Below are 14,517 nucleotides of genomic sequence, written 5' to 3'. Positions count from 1 at the left end.
GCTTAGAATCTGATGACGATTTAGAAAGACAGATAAACTACAGTCGGAAGAAACTATTGACAGAATCAGAGGACGTGTTGACGTATTGAATCATGTTAGTGCAGGTTCCTACATTCTCCAAGCCCACCTCGACGGTATCTCCATTGACCAAATAATCCGGAACCGCCTTTCCCAGATTTGTTCCGTTGGGGCTATATTTTCATAAATCGTACTGTTATCTCCATGGCAAGGTATTGAATACTCACGTCCCGGTGAAGATGACATCCCCTGGAAGAAGAGTCGTGCCCATTGAGAAAAACGAGACAAGGTGCTTTACACCAAATATCATATCTGCCGTGCTAGCGTTTTGCTTGGTGACACCGTTAACCTTCGTATGAAGGTTGAGAACCTGGGGATCAGGAATAATATCTGTTGTCACAATAGCAGGTCCCCAGGGCGCCCACCCGTCGGCACCTTTGCCCATCGAATACTGAGGCTGAGGCTCTCCGCCTCGATCAATCTGCCAGCCACGATGAGAAACATCATGTCCAACGGTGTAACCAAGGACGTGATCCAGAGCTTCGTCGTCGGTGATATTGTACGCTGCCTTCTTGATGACGACAACAAGTTCTCCCTCCCAGTCCATGCTAGACGTGAAGTTTCCCTGTGTCTGGTAGCCGGCGCTGACAGGAATGGGATCGCTCGGAGTGTTTAGCGCTGTCCATGGTTTGTAGAACAGGATAGGCCATTGAGGAATCGTCATATTACTCTAAGTTATACGGGCATAAGATTCCTTGACTGCGAACAATAAGGCCGTCGGCTTCACCTCATCGATATGGGAAACGTAATTCAAGCCGACCATTCGGACGGTTCTGACCCTCTCGCTAGGAAGTGGTGCCAGTAGCTTTGTAATATCCTGAGTATATCATTCAGCAAAATTTCTTCGATGCTTAAGAGACTTACTTTGATTTCTCGTGTGACGGTAAAGTTACCAAGAATGTCACCTTGAATAACCCTGGCCCTGGTACTGAAAAACGCATCGGTAGTGTTTGCGGGCAAGATGGCGTCGCCGAAGTAGGTGTTGCCATCAGTGGAGATAAATCTAACGATCCGTTCACCACCAGCAAGGAGGAAAAAAGCCGTAAGAACTAGGAATTGTAACATGGTGCTCTGTGAGCGAGACGAAGGACTGAGGTCTGTTTATAAGTTGCAGGAAGCATGGGTAACGTATGGGGGAGGAGGGTCCGTGGTGGTATAGGTGACAAATCAGGAGAATTCGTAAAGTGAGGTGAGAGCAACCTTTTGCGATGTAGCACGCATGGATGCCCACAATCCTAAAAATCCCACCAACCGAAGCAGTAAATGAGCCCTTCAGCACGCGGTAGGCACCTGAAAAGAATACAATTTGAAGGGACGTAAAGGGAATCCGACAAGTATTACGGCCGTGAATCATCAGGTGATAGTGCGGATGATAGAGGAGCTGTATTTGCATTCCCATCGCGGGTCATGGATAACGAGTGATCGGAAAAGGAAACGACGCGTCACTCACGTGATGTTACAAACAACGCGAAATTAGCAGTAAACAAACTGAGTCCTGAAAAGGTCGCGTCTTTGGCAATACTCCTCTGTTCCATTAAAACCACCATCAGTCACAACCGTCCAAGTTTCTCGGTTAACTATCTTCCAATGGCCCGGACAAAGCAAACCGCTCGCAAGTCTACTGGTGGTAAGTTCCCTCGTCGTCGTCGTCGTCGTCGTCGTCGTCGTCAGTAGCTCGGTAGACTCGTCACTGACGATATCGTACAGGCAAAGCCCCTCGGAAGCAACTCGCTGCCAAGTCTGCCCGCAAGACCTCCTCCGTATGTCCGAAGCCCTCACATCGACGTTTGCTCAATACTAACTTGAGTCCCTGCAGAACGTCGCTGGTGGCGTCAAGAAGCCCCATCGTTTCAGACCTGGAACCGTCGCTCTTCGTGAGATTAGACGTTACCAGAAGTCCACCGAGCTTTTGATTCGCAAACTCCCTTTTCAACGTCTCGTCCGTGAAATTGCCCAAGATTTCAAGGTGAGCGAGTCAAATATCCACGGCCCCGTTTCAAATGAATCACAGCATGCTACTAGACCGATCTCCGTTTTCAGTCGTCAGCCGTCATGGCTCTCCAAGAAGCTGCTGAGGCATATCTCGTTTCTCTGTTTGAGGACACTAACCTTGCCGCCATTCACGCAAAGCGTGTGACCATTCAACCCAAGGACCTGGCGTTGGCACGTCGTCTCCGCGGCGAGCGCAGCTAGGCGGGAGAATTTTCGTGGGATGATGGAGCATCCATCCTTGTCGATTTGTGTTTCATTTGATTTATCATCTGTCTGTGGGATTAGTGTACTTCATCCATTGTTTCGCCAATTGAATTGTTGCATGTTGCTTTTGCGTGTGCTGGAGGCGCGAATATTTCGTGGTGGTAACTCGAGCCGTATGTTTACTGTTGTTTACTGACACCATTTCTCGTCCTTCTGTCTTCCTCTCGTCGTCGCAGCAACCACCATGAACATATCCTACTGTGGCTGGCTTGCTCGTTTACATTCTTGTCGAGTCGTAATCGCGTCCCCGTCGTTTACTGCCAAATCTTGTCTGTTCTTAAGTCGTAATGATAGGTTCTACGCGACCCATCGCGATACTCCTGACCTATCTCAGTCGCTCGACACGAAGAGGCAACGCGTACGGCCTGCAGAGTCTGCTGGTCCATTCCAGCTTGGAGTCTCGCAGTCCGCATTTGGACCCGAAGAGAATGTCAAAAAATGGTCAGAGTTGAGTGCCACAGGCAAAGGTGCGTTCCGTCAAAAGTGAAATTTTCATCTTTCCTTATTTCAATAACAGTGAAAAGAACAACAGCCCGAACCACTAACTTGACCGTTATTCTTTTTGGCGCTGGATTGTCTGCTGTCCTTGGGTACTGTCTAACTTCTGAACTCTTCTCAAAAAATTCACCCACGGTGCTCCACAATGATGCTTGTGAGCGTCTGAAGGCCTCTCCTCAGGTTGGACGAATACCTTTCTGAATCATTTTGTTCTCATTGCTGCACTAGGTCGCAAAATACCTCCATGGGCCACTGACTTTCCATAATAACCCCCCCTCCTTAGGGAGGCCCCGCCATAGGAATCACCATGTCACCTCTGAGATCATGCTTGATGCCACCGGTCGGGAGCATATGTTTTTGAATTTCTTCGTGCAGGGACGCCCCCCAGGAGAGGCCAAGTCAAAGTCAAATTACGAGGCTATGATCAGCTGGATACGCGATACCTCATCAAGTATATCAGATTTGACAATTGACGGTGCAACCGAGTGGATGAAGGATCGAAAGAAATATCTTTTTGAGCAATTTAAGCGGGTGTTCAGGTACCTGACTGGGGCACCAGCACCCTCCTCTTCACAGCCAGCCTTTGTATCTGCCGACACCAGATCCAAGGGGAAGGAGGAGAGCACTATGTGGCAGTTAGCGGGCATGTTTTCCTCCTTGCGGCGGTCGCGAGGGAATACAGAGCCGCCAGCTGATGGTAGGGTATTCACTGATGGAGAGGTTCATGCCGAACTTGTCATGGTCAGTCATATTTACGGTTCAGTATTTCAACTCTGACTCCGGGTTTCAGAATAACGACGGTTATTTCGTGTTCCGATATCTTCTGGTTGATATACCAAGTATGTTTGCCTTTGCTAATACCTTAAATTAACAATTGACGGCTCACTGTAGACTCTCGAGAACCTCAATCAATACGAGTGTTTGTTGAGAGAACTGGCGGAGTGAGAGAGAGCGAACCTGTCAGACGGTGGTATGCGTAATGCTTCTCGATTTTGGTCCGGAAATTGGGCAAGCGGTTGGGGTTGTTGAAGAATTGTATCATTATAATACAACTGGGAGCATCCAAGTCCATGTATACGGATATCACGACTATCACTCTCCAAAGAGTTTCTGAACACGTTTAAGGACCGAGTCCTTGGAAGGGTCTGATAATTGATTCAGTGGGAATTTCCGAGCATGACAAGTAGGATGCTCACCGTAAGGATGATCTTTTGAGGGTATTTCCAGCAGTGCCGGGAACGCCTGCTGGTACTTGTCAACTGTTGGCCGTATTTTCTCGGCAATCTGAAATACATGAGCAATGAGTCAGAATAGAGGTCTGGACTCGTACATGTTGGTTTATTAGCAGAATGGCAATGTCTTTCCGTTCCGTGAATTCCTGAAAGGCCGCCTCGATAGTCGACACCTGTGTTTCTGCAGGATCCCTTAAAGATAAGCACGAGAACGATACGAGAGCCGCTGACTGGAATCTACGATTAGAAAGTTCTTCTTCTGTTTGTCGTTTATATGCCCAATGCCAGCGAGAAGTAAACCAGTGATGGAGTCCTACAGACACGGTCAAGGAGGCTCGGAAATGAGAAGAGCTAACGTTATACCTCGTCCCCAATGACTGCGAGCAGATTCCGGTCTTTGGTGGACGTTGTCGTTGCCATATTGTGGTCGCTGACGGTTGACCGTATGTCAAGAAAGGGGCTAGTCTTGTTTGTTTGTGTGTGCCACAAGTCTGCTTCACTTTCTACTTACCATGTCGTCCATGGATATCTTCAACCGACCACCAGCAATATCAGAGGATACCCTGAAATATGCGCTTTACTTGCCTCCATCTCTTTCGGACAAGCCTTCGGTGACTACTTTCGCTGCATGCATGCATACCTATGTCGACTCTCTGTTGCCCGGTTTTATCTGGCATCGCGACGCCTTCGAGTTGAAAGTGACTCCGAATCCCGATCTAGAAGGAGAATGGATACTGGAAGGAAGAATGAGGGTGGGAGACTCTGTTGATGACGAATGGTGTACCGTCTGGTTACTAAAGGAAATATCAAACAAATGGGACGTTGCTATTAGGTATGCGGTAATTCCATAGTGCGGGAGCACTCGCTGAGACTCGTTTCAAGCGTCTGGGATATAGATGGAGAATTTTTATTGATTGAGGCAGCAGATGCTTTGCCGTCCTGGGTTACACCATCAAATGCCGAAAACAGGGTGCGCTCGTCGCCTAACATTCTTCTTCTTTTATCTTAATTGTTTCTCAGGTCTGGATCTACAGTTTCCACCTACATCTTATACCACTCTCACACGTATCCCCACCATCTAGACAGCGCCGGCGTCGAAAGATGTCAGTTTCCAAAGATAATGATGAGGATGATTGTGCCACTCAAGATGGAGACGAAGACGATTTTATTGTCGTCGAAGACGCGTTGAAACTTGTCAGAGACCCATTTGTCGATACGAGGGCCTCTACTGCGGTTGAAAATATCGTCTGGGATAGAATCCCGCAGTATGTATACTATTCTGGTAATGTTAGTATACTGATTTTTCCTCAGGTATCCAGAAGCTATTCGAAGACATGTTCATGTCACTAAAGCTTATCTTCCGGCTGACATCGCGAAAGCGTTGGCTGTAAACCCGCATCTAGTCCAGAAAGCTGTAGAGGCATTTTACACTCGAGATGGAATTCAACTACGGGTAAGTTATCTCTGAACTGTTAGTTATTCAGTCCCCAATTTTTTAATATAGGCAGCTCACAAAATGTCGCGGTTTTCCCCCAGTACCTCGGTGTTCTCTACCGTTAAAATGACAAGAACGGCCTATGCGCAGTTGACTGGCCAGAAATTCTTTCCTCCCAAAAGCTTTGGCCGATGGTCAGAAGATGAAGGATCTAAAGAATGGCGATGGAAGGACACAGGAATGAAAATTGTGGGTGTCTTCGACTCCAGCAGGGCTGTGAGTTGACTGTATTTAGGCTGTTGGCTTTGAGATATTATTTCAGGAAAGTAAAGGACGATGGACAGCGACCAACGGCACTGCTGAGGGCTTATCATCATCTGTGAGTTTGTGCATATGTATGTACAATTTCCTGACCTCAGTTATAGATTACTGCCAAAAAAGATGCTTTGCGCCGTGACCTTGAGTACATCAAATATATAAAAAACTTGGTGTCTGCCGGATATTTCAGAGGTGAACTTGATGGGTCCCAGCTCTGGAATAGTCTTGAGGAGAAAGCTGTGGAAATATTCGTGGATGTGCGTAAACCGGAGTGCGTTTACTATCCTTATAATCCTGGGGAATGACACCCTTATATCGTGCATAGCGATCATACACGACAATCGTTTGCCTCTCTTGTGACAAATGCAATCTCACAAGCTCGCGATCCGGTGAGCTATGTCACAGCAGAGGAGGACAACGACGAGTGGCTCACCATTGATGCACAAGACTTCCATGACTTGCTGCAGAAGGCATCAAACAGTGAAATATCCGATGCCATGGATGTTGATAAGCCAGATGAGACTTCTGAGGACAAGATGGCTTCTGATCAGGCTTCAAGGCTCAAAGATTTGGCTTCCAAAGTCGAAGAATTCGTTGAAGGAGAAGGGGATATGGAGGGAGCCAAGTTTGAAGAGTTCGTCACAGCCTTACTTCTTTTTTCTCTTGGCTGAGCTAAATGTGCAGCGAGGACTTCTTCGATGAGGAATTCAGTGATGGATCTATGTCTACAAACTCAGGTGACCAAGACGAGGAAGATCCAGCCAAGAGGCAAGCAGACATGGACAAGCTTGTTCCCGGCCTAGATCCCTCTGAGTATGGCCAGATGCCTGCGTCCTTCCATAGCAACTCTCAAAAGGTCGGGCCTATGGATGGAGAAAATGACACCAAGAACAAGACAGACGATAATGAAGCCACATCCAACACAGAACATCCTGGAAAGGCCCTGAGGCCACCTATTTTACCCCGCGATAAGTATGACGGTGTTGATTCTGACGACGAAAGCGACGAGGAAGGCGCTGAAATAGATTCTGACGATGAGGAAGACCGTCCTCAAGTCGTTGGAGACGTCGAAGTTGACATGGGAGAGGAAGAGGAGGAATTTTTGGAGTTTTCCCGACAGGCTCTCGGAATCAATGACGAGCAATGGAGCGATATTGTCAAAGATCGCAAAGATCGGGGAGGTATGATTGTATCTCATTTGAACGTTTTGTGGCTCATAAGACTGCAGCCTTTGTGCCGAAAAACATTTCGACTGCTCCGTTCCTGTCACCGAAATCGAACGCTCAGGGACGAACTCCCGAGCTCGGGGCACGCCCGAACGTTAATCCGAATCTTGACTCCTTCGAAGCTGTCATGAAAGCGATGGACGCTGAGCTTGCTCGATCACGCAGAGTGACATGGAGCGGTAACACTACGATTCCGTCGTATAGAGACAAAGGGAAGGCAAAGGCCACTGTTGAGAAAGAAGATGGAGATATTGAAGCGGCCATGGAGGCAGAGCTGAAGGAGGTTCTAGAGGGCAGGGAGGAAGAGGACGAAGAAGAGGCGATGGACTACAATCTCATTAAAAACTTTTTAGAAAGTTTCAAGAGCCAGGGGGGGCTGTCTGGACCTGTCAGCAACCTTGCTGGACGGTTGCAGGCTGGGTGGACTCTCCCGAGAGATGGATGACTCGTAGTAATGGCACGTGTACATATTGATCGACTTTTATCTTAAAAGTTAACGATGATCCATGCCGTCCTGATATGTATGTCGCTCCAGTTTATTTTTTTTTTCTGGACCTCTCAGTGACGCATTCTGGATGCAGTCAACACGTCCGGTGTACCTAGGCTGTCCAAGTTCTACACACCCCTTCACCAGTCCTCGAAGACCGTCATCCAAAAGATATTCCAGCTCATATGTTCCCGGCCGCCTGGCCTATGCAACTTTCTCGATGCTCCCGAGCTCGAGGCATTTCTGGGTCCAAAAGACGGCCAGGACGAGCGCTGGCGGGTGGTGTACCGGAATTACGCGACACTATACTTTGTGTTCGTCGTCGACGGCGCAGAGAGTGAGCTGGGAATATTGGATTTGATACAGGTGCGTCTGCAGAATCATTTTGAGTGGTTATATTTAATACCGTGGCAGGTATTCGTGGAATCCCTTGACCGAACATTTGAGAACGTGTGCGAGCTGGACCTTGTGTTCCACTTTGATGAGGTATGCTCTGTACTATTTGGCTTGCCTCTGTTCTTCTTCAATACCATGCAGGCGCACCATATTCTCGCAGAGATCATCCAGGGTGGTGTGGTACTCGAGACGAACGTTGATGAAATTGACCGTGCTGGTGCGAAATATTTGCCATCGTTTATCTGTTCTCATGCCAAGTGCGACAGTGCAAAATATGACGAAAGCGCGTAAGGATTCGTTTGTGTCTGCGAATCCTCTTTCTCTTGGCGTAGGCTCCATTGGCTCGCGAGGGAAAACACCTCTGGATTGGATTGGTAGGCTGACTGGAACGGGCGTCCGATGACGATAAACTGTCAGACCGTAAGTACATCATTTCGGAAGTGCTACCAACATCGCTTGTATATTATGTGGAATGTATACACAGTAAAGATAAAAGATCCGGTCTAGCTTTTTCCCGCGGGAACAGGCAACAATGTTCCTGTAGAATCCAATGAGACAATTATATGTCAGGCAGCCACGACACGAGCATACGTTTCCGCTTTTTCTTTCCTCCACCAGGTGGGCCTCTTCCAGGGGGTTCCTGAGGAGGTGGAGCAGGTGTAGATGCCTGAGAAGGAACTGTCGAGACTTGGGTACCAGCGGCCGGCGTCTGCACCTGAGCATGGACCTGAACATCTGTTGGAGGCACAGTGCTATTGGCCATTTGTGCAAAGGCACTCGAGGAGACCGCCGAGCTGGAATGAAGAGCAGTTGCCCGCATCGCGTTGAAGAGAAGCATAGTATTTTGCTGCCGCTTTCCGTTCCCATCTGCTGGGTTGGTGTTGTCGTCAGGCATTGGCGTATTCGCAGCACCTGTGAGGTCATCCGCAGTAGGTTTCTTGGCTGTCTCGTCGAGCGACGGATCCATGATTGGCCAGACAAAGCCTGTCCGGGGTGTATAGTCCGGACGGTGGGAACGGAGAATGTCCAGAGATGCTTGTAACGAGGTTAAAGAGGTCAGCTGTAGATGCTCAACAATTATTGCAGAAAGGAGAGGGGACAACCGACCAATCGGTTCGACAATACAGTGTAGAGGTCAGGCGACTGATAGATTCGGTTGTTGATGATAAAATACGCCGACAGCGGTGTCACTAAGACGCGTCAATTGGGAAATGAAGGAAAAAGTCATAGCAGCGTACCTTCTTCAGGTGAATGCCTTTCGCGCTTCTGTATGATGAAAAACGATGGCGGCTGGGCATGAACGACCGCGAACTCGACACCAGTGAACCGCCTGCAGAACGACGGCTTAGTGAGGTGTAGATTCCAATGCTATCACGTACTTGAGCTCCTCCGCCTCGTTCATAGTAGTCGCGCCAGTATGCATCGTCTGCATGCGCAGGACCTGATTGTTGCTCTGTTTGTCGTAAAACATGGACGTGGTGAAATATTCAAAGACATTCTCGCTGGTAAGGGGGCCATTAGCCTGTCGCGAGAATCAGCTTGGAACTGGTACGGCGAGCAGGAGCAGACCTGTATCCATTCGTGCCAGATGAAGAAACGATGGCTGTAGTCGTCCGGGGGATGGAGGTCGTTGATGTCCATGGGAGTCCAAATTAGGAAGCGCGTCTTCTGCTTTTCACGTCGATCCGGTCTGCCGGTGGGACAGGTTCCTCTGTGCTGTTCCACTATATTGGGTTGCTTTTTTACTTATTATCTGCTCGTGCTTGTTGCCATGCCTTGTGCTTCCTCTATTGTCTGCCTGTTCCTCGATGCCTTTACTGCAATTTCTTCGTTTCTGGCACACTGTACTGTATCATGTCAAAGCTCACGTAGGCATGGGCATTGTATGCGCCGTAGCTTATTTCGACCCGTGAGTGTTTACTTCTTTTTATTCCTCTTTCTTGCTGACGTGTCCCAGTGGAAATTGGAGTGTCGATCTCCAGGCAGGCTCCAGTTTTGGCTACAGACCGATGCTGTTCGTCGTCCTCATGGCCGGTCTGGGCGCTATTGTCCTACAAGTACTGCCTCTTTCATCGTAAAAGAACCTAGCAATTGATGCTAGTATTTAGACGCTGTCCTGTAAACTGGGATGTGTAACAGGCCTTGACCTAGCAGCCCACTGTCGTATCCTCTTGCACGATCATCCTAAGCATCCCCTTCTTGTACGGCGTCTCATTCTCTACCCCCTATACGTTCTATCTGAGGTAGCCATCATCGCTACCGACCTTGCAGAGCTCTTAGGATCCGCCATTGGAATTTGTCTTATCTTTCCATCCCTCCCGCTTTGGGCTGGAGTAGTAATCACAGCTCTTGACGTCTTTCTCTTTCTCCTCATCTCTGACCCCACTCACAAGCATAGCCGACTGTTTGAAATGGTTGTTATCGTCCTGGTCGTGTCGGTGTTCGCTTGTTTCATTGTGCTCATTGTCAAAGTTAAGCCTGATTGGCCGGGAGTATTTATGGGGTATATACCATCCAAAGCACTCTTCAAATCGGACCCAGATGCCGTCTACTCAGGTATATGATGTTGTTGCTACTTTTGCCCCAGCTAACATGATACCAGCCGTAGGAATTCTGGGTGCAACGGTCATGCCGCATGCTCTCTTCCTGGGCTCATTCATGGCGACTCAAGACCGGCGCTCGCCGGCTCTGTGTACAGATCATGTTGCTGGACCTGAGCTCCCTCTGGTAAACCTTTCTTCACGCGTCAGTAAGGGAATTAGAGAGCTATTTGCCGTGTCTACCGCAGACAAAAACATCCATGCCATTGAGGCGAAGAGGGAAAACCATTCTCCTACATTCATACAGCAGCACCTCAAGCATGAAATGGTAGACGTTATCTCAAGTTTACTATTTCTAGCTGTCCCGATTAATTCAGCGTATGTTTCTTTCAAGTACAAATTCTCCAAGCGATTCAGCTGACAGAGAAGTGGCTCAGCATCTTGATAATGGCCGCCACAGTATTTTACTCTGAGTCCGAGCCGGATGAGATCATCATGGCCGGTCTCTTTGATGCACACGATTTGATAAAAGCGAGGATCGGCAAGGGTATGTCATCGTGCAGTTTGGCAATAATGGTACATACCTAATCTCTTGAACCTAGGCGCCGCCTTCGTATTTGCCCTTGCCCTGATTTCGGCAGGACAAACATCGGGGATAACAGCTACTCTTGCTGGCCAGATCGTCTCGCAAGGGTTCATCAACTGGGGTGTGTCGCCTTTCCTTCGGCGTCTGCTTACCCGTGCGCTCGCACTGGTACCTTCAGTCGTTGTAGCCATTGCCGTGGGCCGTGCTGGCATCGACAGTCTCCTCGTCGTCTCCCAGGTGATTCTGAGCGTCGTCCTGCCGTTCGTGGCATTCCCACTCATCTGGCTCACGTCCTCGAGGCGCGTTATGCGCGTGGAGGGTGGTCAAGACCATAGCAACGGGTGGATCTTGGCCGTCGTGGCGTATGGGATATGGGGAGTGGTCCTGGTCGCTAATTCATATGGTGTAGTGTCTTGGGCGGGCTGACATGAACTTGGGGCCGGACGCCGTGTGTCTGGACTGTTGTTGGCCGTGTGTCGTATTTTAGTGTTGGTTCTTCCCGCGAATCCGGAATGTTCTGTGCGGCGAGCGAGTATGTGAAGAGACAAGACATGTTTCCGCCCTTGACAAGAGAGAAGAGAAGCAAGCAGAAAGGTGAAGTCTGACATGCACCTACCAACACCCATTGGCACAGGGAATACTGAAACAAAGTGATACGTGCAACACTGAAACGGACGCGCGAGGCACCGGAGCAAGGACAACGTGTTATTCATAATGACCATTTGATATTACATAGTCTGTGGCACGGAGGAAAAAAACTAGGCGAGCAGTTTCCGGAAGATTATATTTAGATACTATGCGAAATAAACGATTAAAAATCAATTCGAGACCAAGTCCGTCACTGGGCCATGAGGCGGTACGAAGATTGGTTCAGTCGAAAAGCGCACGGCGTGCGAGTTGTCAGACGACATGGGGGTTGGACAAGCCAAGGCTGAAGAGAGGATTGAGAACATGGCGACAAATATTACAGAAGGGAGAAGACCCACATAGATATTTAGACGGGATCATTATTTAAGGCTCTATTTGATCTCCGCGCAGTCACACTGGGCGCTACGGCCAACTGCGCCCTTGCCACAGACATCACACCAAGAACGATTTCCCTGGTCGACACCGATGGAATTTTTGGACGAGTTAGAATGGTGAGAGCCAGCGACAGACTCATCGCGGTGGATGGAGATGATGTGACGACCAAGGTCATGCTTCCTGGAGAAGGAGCGGCCACACGAACGATGGGGACACACGTGTGGCTTGAGACGGTTGGGGTCATGAGTGGCCATGTGAGTTTTGAGATTATAGGCCCTAGCAAAAGCTGCAGAGAAAAAAGTTAGCGGTAGAAGAAGGGAGGAGAGGGAAACTTGCCTCTTGGACACGAAGGACATTGATACTTTTTGCGTGGGTCCTGTTTGTGGTCATCAACGCGGATGGGCGGAACGGTGGGAACCACGGGCAACTGCGTCGAGACATGCGACGGCGACACGGTGGTCTGGCCCATACTGTAGTAGTAGCCAGGCGACCTGGACGGCGGACCGTAGTCAGAATAGCTGGTGCGAGCTACGTACTGCTTCGCAGCCGCAGAGGGCGGCGAAAGGGGAGGAGTTGGCGGCAAGGAGCCGAAGGAGGTTGGGTCGACATTGGCAGGAGAATAGTCGCTAAGGGCATCGACTCTGATTCGCTGAAAGTCCATCTCTAGGTCTAGGGGAAAGGAATAGTTGGAGGCAGGGTACTCATATGCAGAGTCGTAGGAGCTCTCATAGGCTGAGCTCCGTGCTGAGCTCTCTGTGATTGCAGAAGGGGGGCCCCGTGTAGGCGTGTCCGATCGCAAAAACGAGTAGGCGTCGTTCGAGTCGACGGTGAGCAGCTGCAGCTGCGCCTGGTCGATTCCAGCGAGACTCGAGTCAAGCTCACTCTCGAAGAGGTCAGGATGAGGTGCTACAACGTCCAAGGGCGCTGCAAAGGATAGGAAATCAAGGCCCTGCTGGGTATTGGGCTTGGAATAGTCAAAGTTGTCGAAAGTAAAAGCGGAGGCCATCGTTGCTGCGGACGTGGTGGGGGGTCGAAAGCTAAACAATCTATGAAATGTCATTGCCAAATATGACTGCTGCGCTTTTGCTTAGTCATCTCTCTCACGTCCACTCGCACTGCCCTTCTCTCTACCCATTCTCGTCCAATTTTCTGCTGCGTATTGCTGCGATCCCATCGCTTACCTCGTCTTTCTACATTGCTTACTGACGCTGTTCTCTCCTCTTTTTTGCCCTTTGTCTCTTCCTTTTCTACCCTTAGTTTGCCCGGGCTCCGATAGTTCGCACCGGCTCGGCGGCCGCCAGCTCGCACTCCTGCTCTGCGTGAACCCGGCCGTCACGCTACTTTCGGCCTGCTACTTTTGGGAAATTTCCGCAGTTTCAGCACTCAGCACTGGTTCCTGAACTGATTCGCGCTCCTCCCATGATCATATGCTCTGAATTCGTCGCCATCGCCCGCCTAGCTCAATCGGATAGAGCGTCAGACTCTTAGGATGTCTAAGGTGGCTGCATCTGAATCTGAAGGCTGCGAGTTCGACCCTCGCGGTGGGCTACTGCGTTACTTTTTGGCGAGGATAAAGGCTGCAGTGGCACTCACCATTATCAGTCCGATGCGGGAGGCGGCGACGCCACATATGTAATGGAGCTGATATTCCGTCCCTCAATAGGATTTTTGTTTTCTTTTATCGGCAAGTAAAACTTCCCGTTCCATCAGCACCTAAAAGGTAGCGTAACGTGCACATCGGTGCCGTCTGTAGCCGTACCTGACAGTTCCCGTTGTAACAACGTAGTTTCCACAAGGTTATACCCTGGAAACGGCAACGTCGACCGTGAATGTTGACCCCTTGGGCTAGGTCTTAACACTGACATTGACAGAATGACAGACCTTGTGCGCTGACCGGATTCGTTGAGTCGGACTAGTCTCGTAAACCAGACTCAACGTTCCGTATGAAGATAAGTCGTTAGAATCGGACTCACTTAAAGAATCGCCAGTTGCGACCATGCTTCCAACTGAATATTTACCGTTTCGACGTTGCTCCTTTTCGAAGTGGATTACTCCTGCGCCGAAACATATCTTTCGAGAAAGTGTGCTGAATCCAGGATGTGGATAACTACATATATGCCCAAACACTTTTCAACTGGTCCTTTAGACCAATGGATCCGGAGTTTCCAACGGCAGACAAGAAAGTACACGAAAAAGGTGTGCGATAGAGTATTAAGGGTTGGTTAAGAGTTTCTGACTCTTATTTACTAGTCAGTAAAGAAAGGTATTACAGTTGACTATCTCACAATGCATATGGTTGGGAGACACCAAAACTGTATGCATTTATAGATTTATGCAGAACCAAAATAGCACGTGATGTGACATGTGACTTTATGTGACAACGTCGTCATTTCTCCAAAATGCTGTCAGTGGCTTTTGGGTCAGCTTTCCATGCATCTCCTT

The 14,517-nt window shown here is 49.2% G+C and overlaps 9 protein-coding genes and 1 non-coding gene across 10 annotated transcripts; 6 read left to right on the top strand and 4 right to left on the bottom strand.

Moving 5' to 3' along the window:
* Position 1: 1 nt before the first annotated feature.
* BT62DRAFT_497978 (uncharacterized protein) lies at positions 2-1,610 on the bottom strand. Its single transcript, XM_043181163.1, has 4 exons — positions 943-1,610; positions 806-895; positions 246-748; positions 2-191 (listed from the first exon to the last, which is right to left on the bottom strand). Exons 1-4 carry the CDS (start codon positions 1,141-1,143, stop codon positions 38-40), a joined length of 948 nt encoding a protein of 315 aa, XP_043043722.1. The 5' UTR covers positions 1,144-1,610; the 3' UTR covers positions 2-37.
* On the top strand, positions 1,591-2,405 carry BT62DRAFT_943017 (histone 3). Its single transcript, XM_043187858.1, has 4 exons — positions 1,591-1,705; positions 1,786-1,838; positions 1,895-2,044; positions 2,101-2,405. Exons 1-4 carry the CDS (start codon positions 1,666-1,668, stop codon positions 2,269-2,271), a joined length of 414 nt encoding a protein of 137 aa, XP_043043721.1. The 5' UTR covers positions 1,591-1,665; the 3' UTR covers positions 2,272-2,405.
* Positions 2,406-2,470: 65 nt separating this feature from the next.
* Positions 2,471-3,949, top strand: BT62DRAFT_943012 (uncharacterized protein). The gene is made up of 5 exons (XM_043187857.1): positions 2,471-2,801; positions 2,852-3,012; positions 3,061-3,573; positions 3,623-3,671; positions 3,724-3,949. Exons 1-5 carry the CDS (start codon positions 2,519-2,521, stop codon positions 3,810-3,812), a joined length of 1,095 nt encoding a protein of 364 aa, XP_043043720.1. The 5' UTR covers positions 2,471-2,518; the 3' UTR covers positions 3,813-3,949.
* On the bottom strand, positions 3,780-4,533 carry BT62DRAFT_927535 (vacuolar ATP synthase). Its single transcript, XM_043185277.1, has 5 exons — positions 4,428-4,533; positions 4,296-4,377; positions 4,163-4,245; positions 4,029-4,116; positions 3,780-3,977 (listed from the first exon to the last, which is right to left on the bottom strand). The coding sequence occupies exons 1-5, from the start codon at positions 4,482-4,484 to the stop codon at positions 3,925-3,927; spliced, it is 363 nt and encodes a 120-aa protein (XP_043043719.1). The 5' UTR covers positions 4,485-4,533; the 3' UTR covers positions 3,780-3,924.
* Positions 4,534-4,550: 17 nt separating this feature from the next.
* On the top strand, positions 4,551-7,896 carry BT62DRAFT_1072326 (uncharacterized protein). Its single transcript, XM_043178843.1, has 11 exons — positions 4,551-4,896; positions 4,947-5,034; positions 5,085-5,329; positions 5,376-5,517; positions 5,569-5,748; positions 5,795-5,878; positions 5,925-6,088; positions 6,143-6,451; positions 6,502-6,998; positions 7,046-7,564; positions 7,625-7,896. The coding sequence occupies exons 1-10, from the start codon at positions 4,577-4,579 to the stop codon at positions 7,486-7,488; spliced, it is 2,472 nt and encodes an 823-aa protein (XP_043043718.1). The 5' UTR covers positions 4,551-4,576; the 3' UTR covers positions 7,489-7,564; positions 7,625-7,896.
* Positions 7,527-8,329, top strand: BT62DRAFT_1043959 (Adaptor protein complex sigma subunit; the record flags this gene model as incomplete). Its single annotated transcript, XM_043178458.1, has 5 exons — positions 7,527-7,564; positions 7,625-7,896; positions 7,945-8,016; positions 8,068-8,143; positions 8,193-8,329. Exons 1-5 carry the CDS (start codon positions 7,543-7,545, stop codon positions 8,327-8,329), a joined length of 579 nt encoding a protein of 192 aa, XP_043043717.1. The 5' UTR covers positions 7,527-7,542.
* Positions 8,306-9,582, bottom strand: BT62DRAFT_927529 (MED6-domain-containing protein). The gene is made up of 6 exons (XM_043185276.1): positions 9,496-9,582; positions 9,306-9,448; positions 9,165-9,256; positions 9,034-9,116; positions 8,518-8,986; positions 8,306-8,464 (listed from the first exon to the last, which is right to left on the bottom strand). Exons 1-6 carry the CDS (start codon positions 9,565-9,567, stop codon positions 8,430-8,432), a joined length of 894 nt encoding a protein of 297 aa, XP_043043716.1. The 5' UTR covers positions 9,568-9,582; the 3' UTR covers positions 8,306-8,429.
* Positions 9,583-9,604: 22 nt separating this feature from the next.
* Positions 9,605-11,853, top strand: BT62DRAFT_927528 (natural resistance-associated macrophage protein). The gene is made up of 6 exons (XM_043185275.1): positions 9,605-9,835; positions 9,884-9,983; positions 10,035-10,482; positions 10,529-10,844; positions 10,904-11,013; positions 11,069-11,853. Exons 1-6 carry the CDS (start codon positions 9,735-9,737, stop codon positions 11,476-11,478), a joined length of 1,485 nt encoding a protein of 494 aa, XP_043043715.1. The 5' UTR covers positions 9,605-9,734; the 3' UTR covers positions 11,479-11,853.
* Positions 11,854-12,071: 218 nt separating this feature from the next.
* Positions 12,072-13,081, bottom strand: BT62DRAFT_884476 (uncharacterized protein; the record flags this gene model as incomplete). Its single annotated transcript, XM_043182797.1, has 2 exons — positions 12,072-12,351; positions 12,408-13,081. The coding sequence occupies 2 exons, from the start codon at positions 13,079-13,081 to the stop codon at positions 12,072-12,074; spliced, it is 954 nt and encodes a 317-aa protein (XP_043043714.1).
* A 443-nt stretch (positions 13,082-13,524) lies between these two features.
* BT62DRAFT_t36 lies at positions 13,525-13,623 on the top strand. The gene has a single exon. It is a non-coding gene; the product is annotated as a tRNA-Lys (tRNA).
* The last annotated feature ends 894 nt before the right edge of the window (positions 13,624-14,517 follow it).

The sequence above is a fragment of the Guyanagaster necrorhizus genome (genome assembly GCF_019112545.1).
Source record: "Guyanagaster necrorhizus MCA 3950 unplaced genomic scaffold BT62scaffold_4, whole genome shotgun sequence".
NCBI classification, from domain to species: domain Eukaryota; kingdom Fungi; phylum Basidiomycota; class Agaricomycetes; order Agaricales; family Physalacriaceae; genus Guyanagaster; species Guyanagaster necrorhizus.
Note: the sequence above shows the minus strand (reverse complement) of the source record. Positions and strands in the feature narration are given on the sequence as shown.

Bases quoted from the DNA above. Each gene is read 5' to 3' on its own strand.
- BT62DRAFT_497978 (XM_043181163.1), bottom strand. From the start codon at position 1,143: ATGTTACAATTCCTAGTTCTTACGGCTTTTTTCCTCCTTGCTGGTGGT. The intron at 896-942 runs GTAAGTCTCTTA...TGATATACTCAG, and splicing joins CCGTCACACGAGAAATCAAA to GATATTACAAAGCTACTGGC. The intron at 749-805 runs GTGAAGCCGACG...CGTATAACTTAG, and splicing joins ACGTTTCCCATATCGATGAG to AGTAATATGACGATTCCTCA.
- BT62DRAFT_943017 (XM_043187858.1), top strand. From the start codon at position 1,666: ATGGCCCGGACAAAGCAAACCGCTCGCAAGTCTACTGGTG. The intron at 1,706-1,785 runs GTAAGTTCCCTC...GATATCGTACAG, and splicing joins CGCTCGCAAGTCTACTGGTG to GCAAAGCCCCTCGGAAGCAA. The intron at 2,045-2,100 runs GTGAGCGAGTCA...GCATGCTACTAG, and splicing joins AAATTGCCCAAGATTTCAAG to ACCGATCTCCGTTTTCAGTC.
- BT62DRAFT_943012 (XM_043187857.1), top strand. From the start codon at position 2,519: ATGAACATATCCTACTGTGGCTGGCTTGCTCGTTTACATTCTTGTCGA. The intron at 3,574-3,622 runs GTCAGTCATATT...TCCGGGTTTCAG, and splicing joins TTCATGCCGAACTTGTCATG to AATAACGACGGTTATTTCGT. The intron at 3,672-3,723 runs GTATGTTTGCCT...GGCTCACTGTAG, and splicing joins TCTTCTGGTTGATATACCAA to ACTCTCGAGAACCTCAATCA.
- BT62DRAFT_927535 (XM_043185277.1), bottom strand. From the start codon at position 4,484: ATGGCAACGACAACGTCCACCAAAGACCGGAATCTGCTCGCAGTCATT. The intron at 4,378-4,427 runs GTATAACGTTAG...CCGTGTCTGTAG, and splicing joins TCGCAGTCATTGGGGACGAG to GACTCCATCACTGGTTTACT. The intron at 4,246-4,295 runs GTCAGCGGCTCT...GGGATCCTGCAG, and splicing joins CTTTCTAATCGTAGATTCCA to AAACACAGGTGTCGACTATC.
- BT62DRAFT_1072326 (XM_043178843.1), top strand. From the start codon at position 4,577: ATGTCGTCCATGGATATCTTCAACCGACCACCAGCAATATCAGAGGAT. The intron at 4,897-4,946 runs GTATGCGGTAAT...ACTCGTTTCAAG, and splicing joins AAATGGGACGTTGCTATTAG to CGTCTGGGATATAGATGGAG. The intron at 5,330-5,375 runs GTATGTATACTA...ATTTTTCCTCAG, and splicing joins GTCTGGGATAGAATCCCGCA to GTATCCAGAAGCTATTCGAA.
- BT62DRAFT_927529 (XM_043185276.1), bottom strand. From the start codon at position 9,567: ATGGACATCAACGACCTCCATCCCCCGGACGACTACAGCCATCGTTTC. The intron at 9,257-9,305 runs GTACGTGATAGC...GTCGTTCTGCAG, and splicing joins AACGAGGCGGAGGAGCTCAA to GCGGTTCACTGGTGTCGAGT. The intron at 8,987-9,033 runs GTCGGTTGTCCC...GAGCATCTACAG, and splicing joins CTGTATTGTCGAACCGATTG to CTGACCTCTTTAACCTCGTT.
- BT62DRAFT_927528 (XM_043185275.1), top strand. From the start codon at position 9,735: ATGCCTTTACTGCAATTTCTTCGTTTCTGGCACACTGTACTGTATCAT. The intron at 9,836-9,883 runs GTGAGTGTTTAC...GACGTGTCCCAG, and splicing joins GCCGTAGCTTATTTCGACCC to TGGAAATTGGAGTGTCGATC. The intron at 9,984-10,034 runs GTACTGCCTCTT...GCTAGTATTTAG, and splicing joins TGGGCGCTATTGTCCTACAA to ACGCTGTCCTGTAAACTGGG.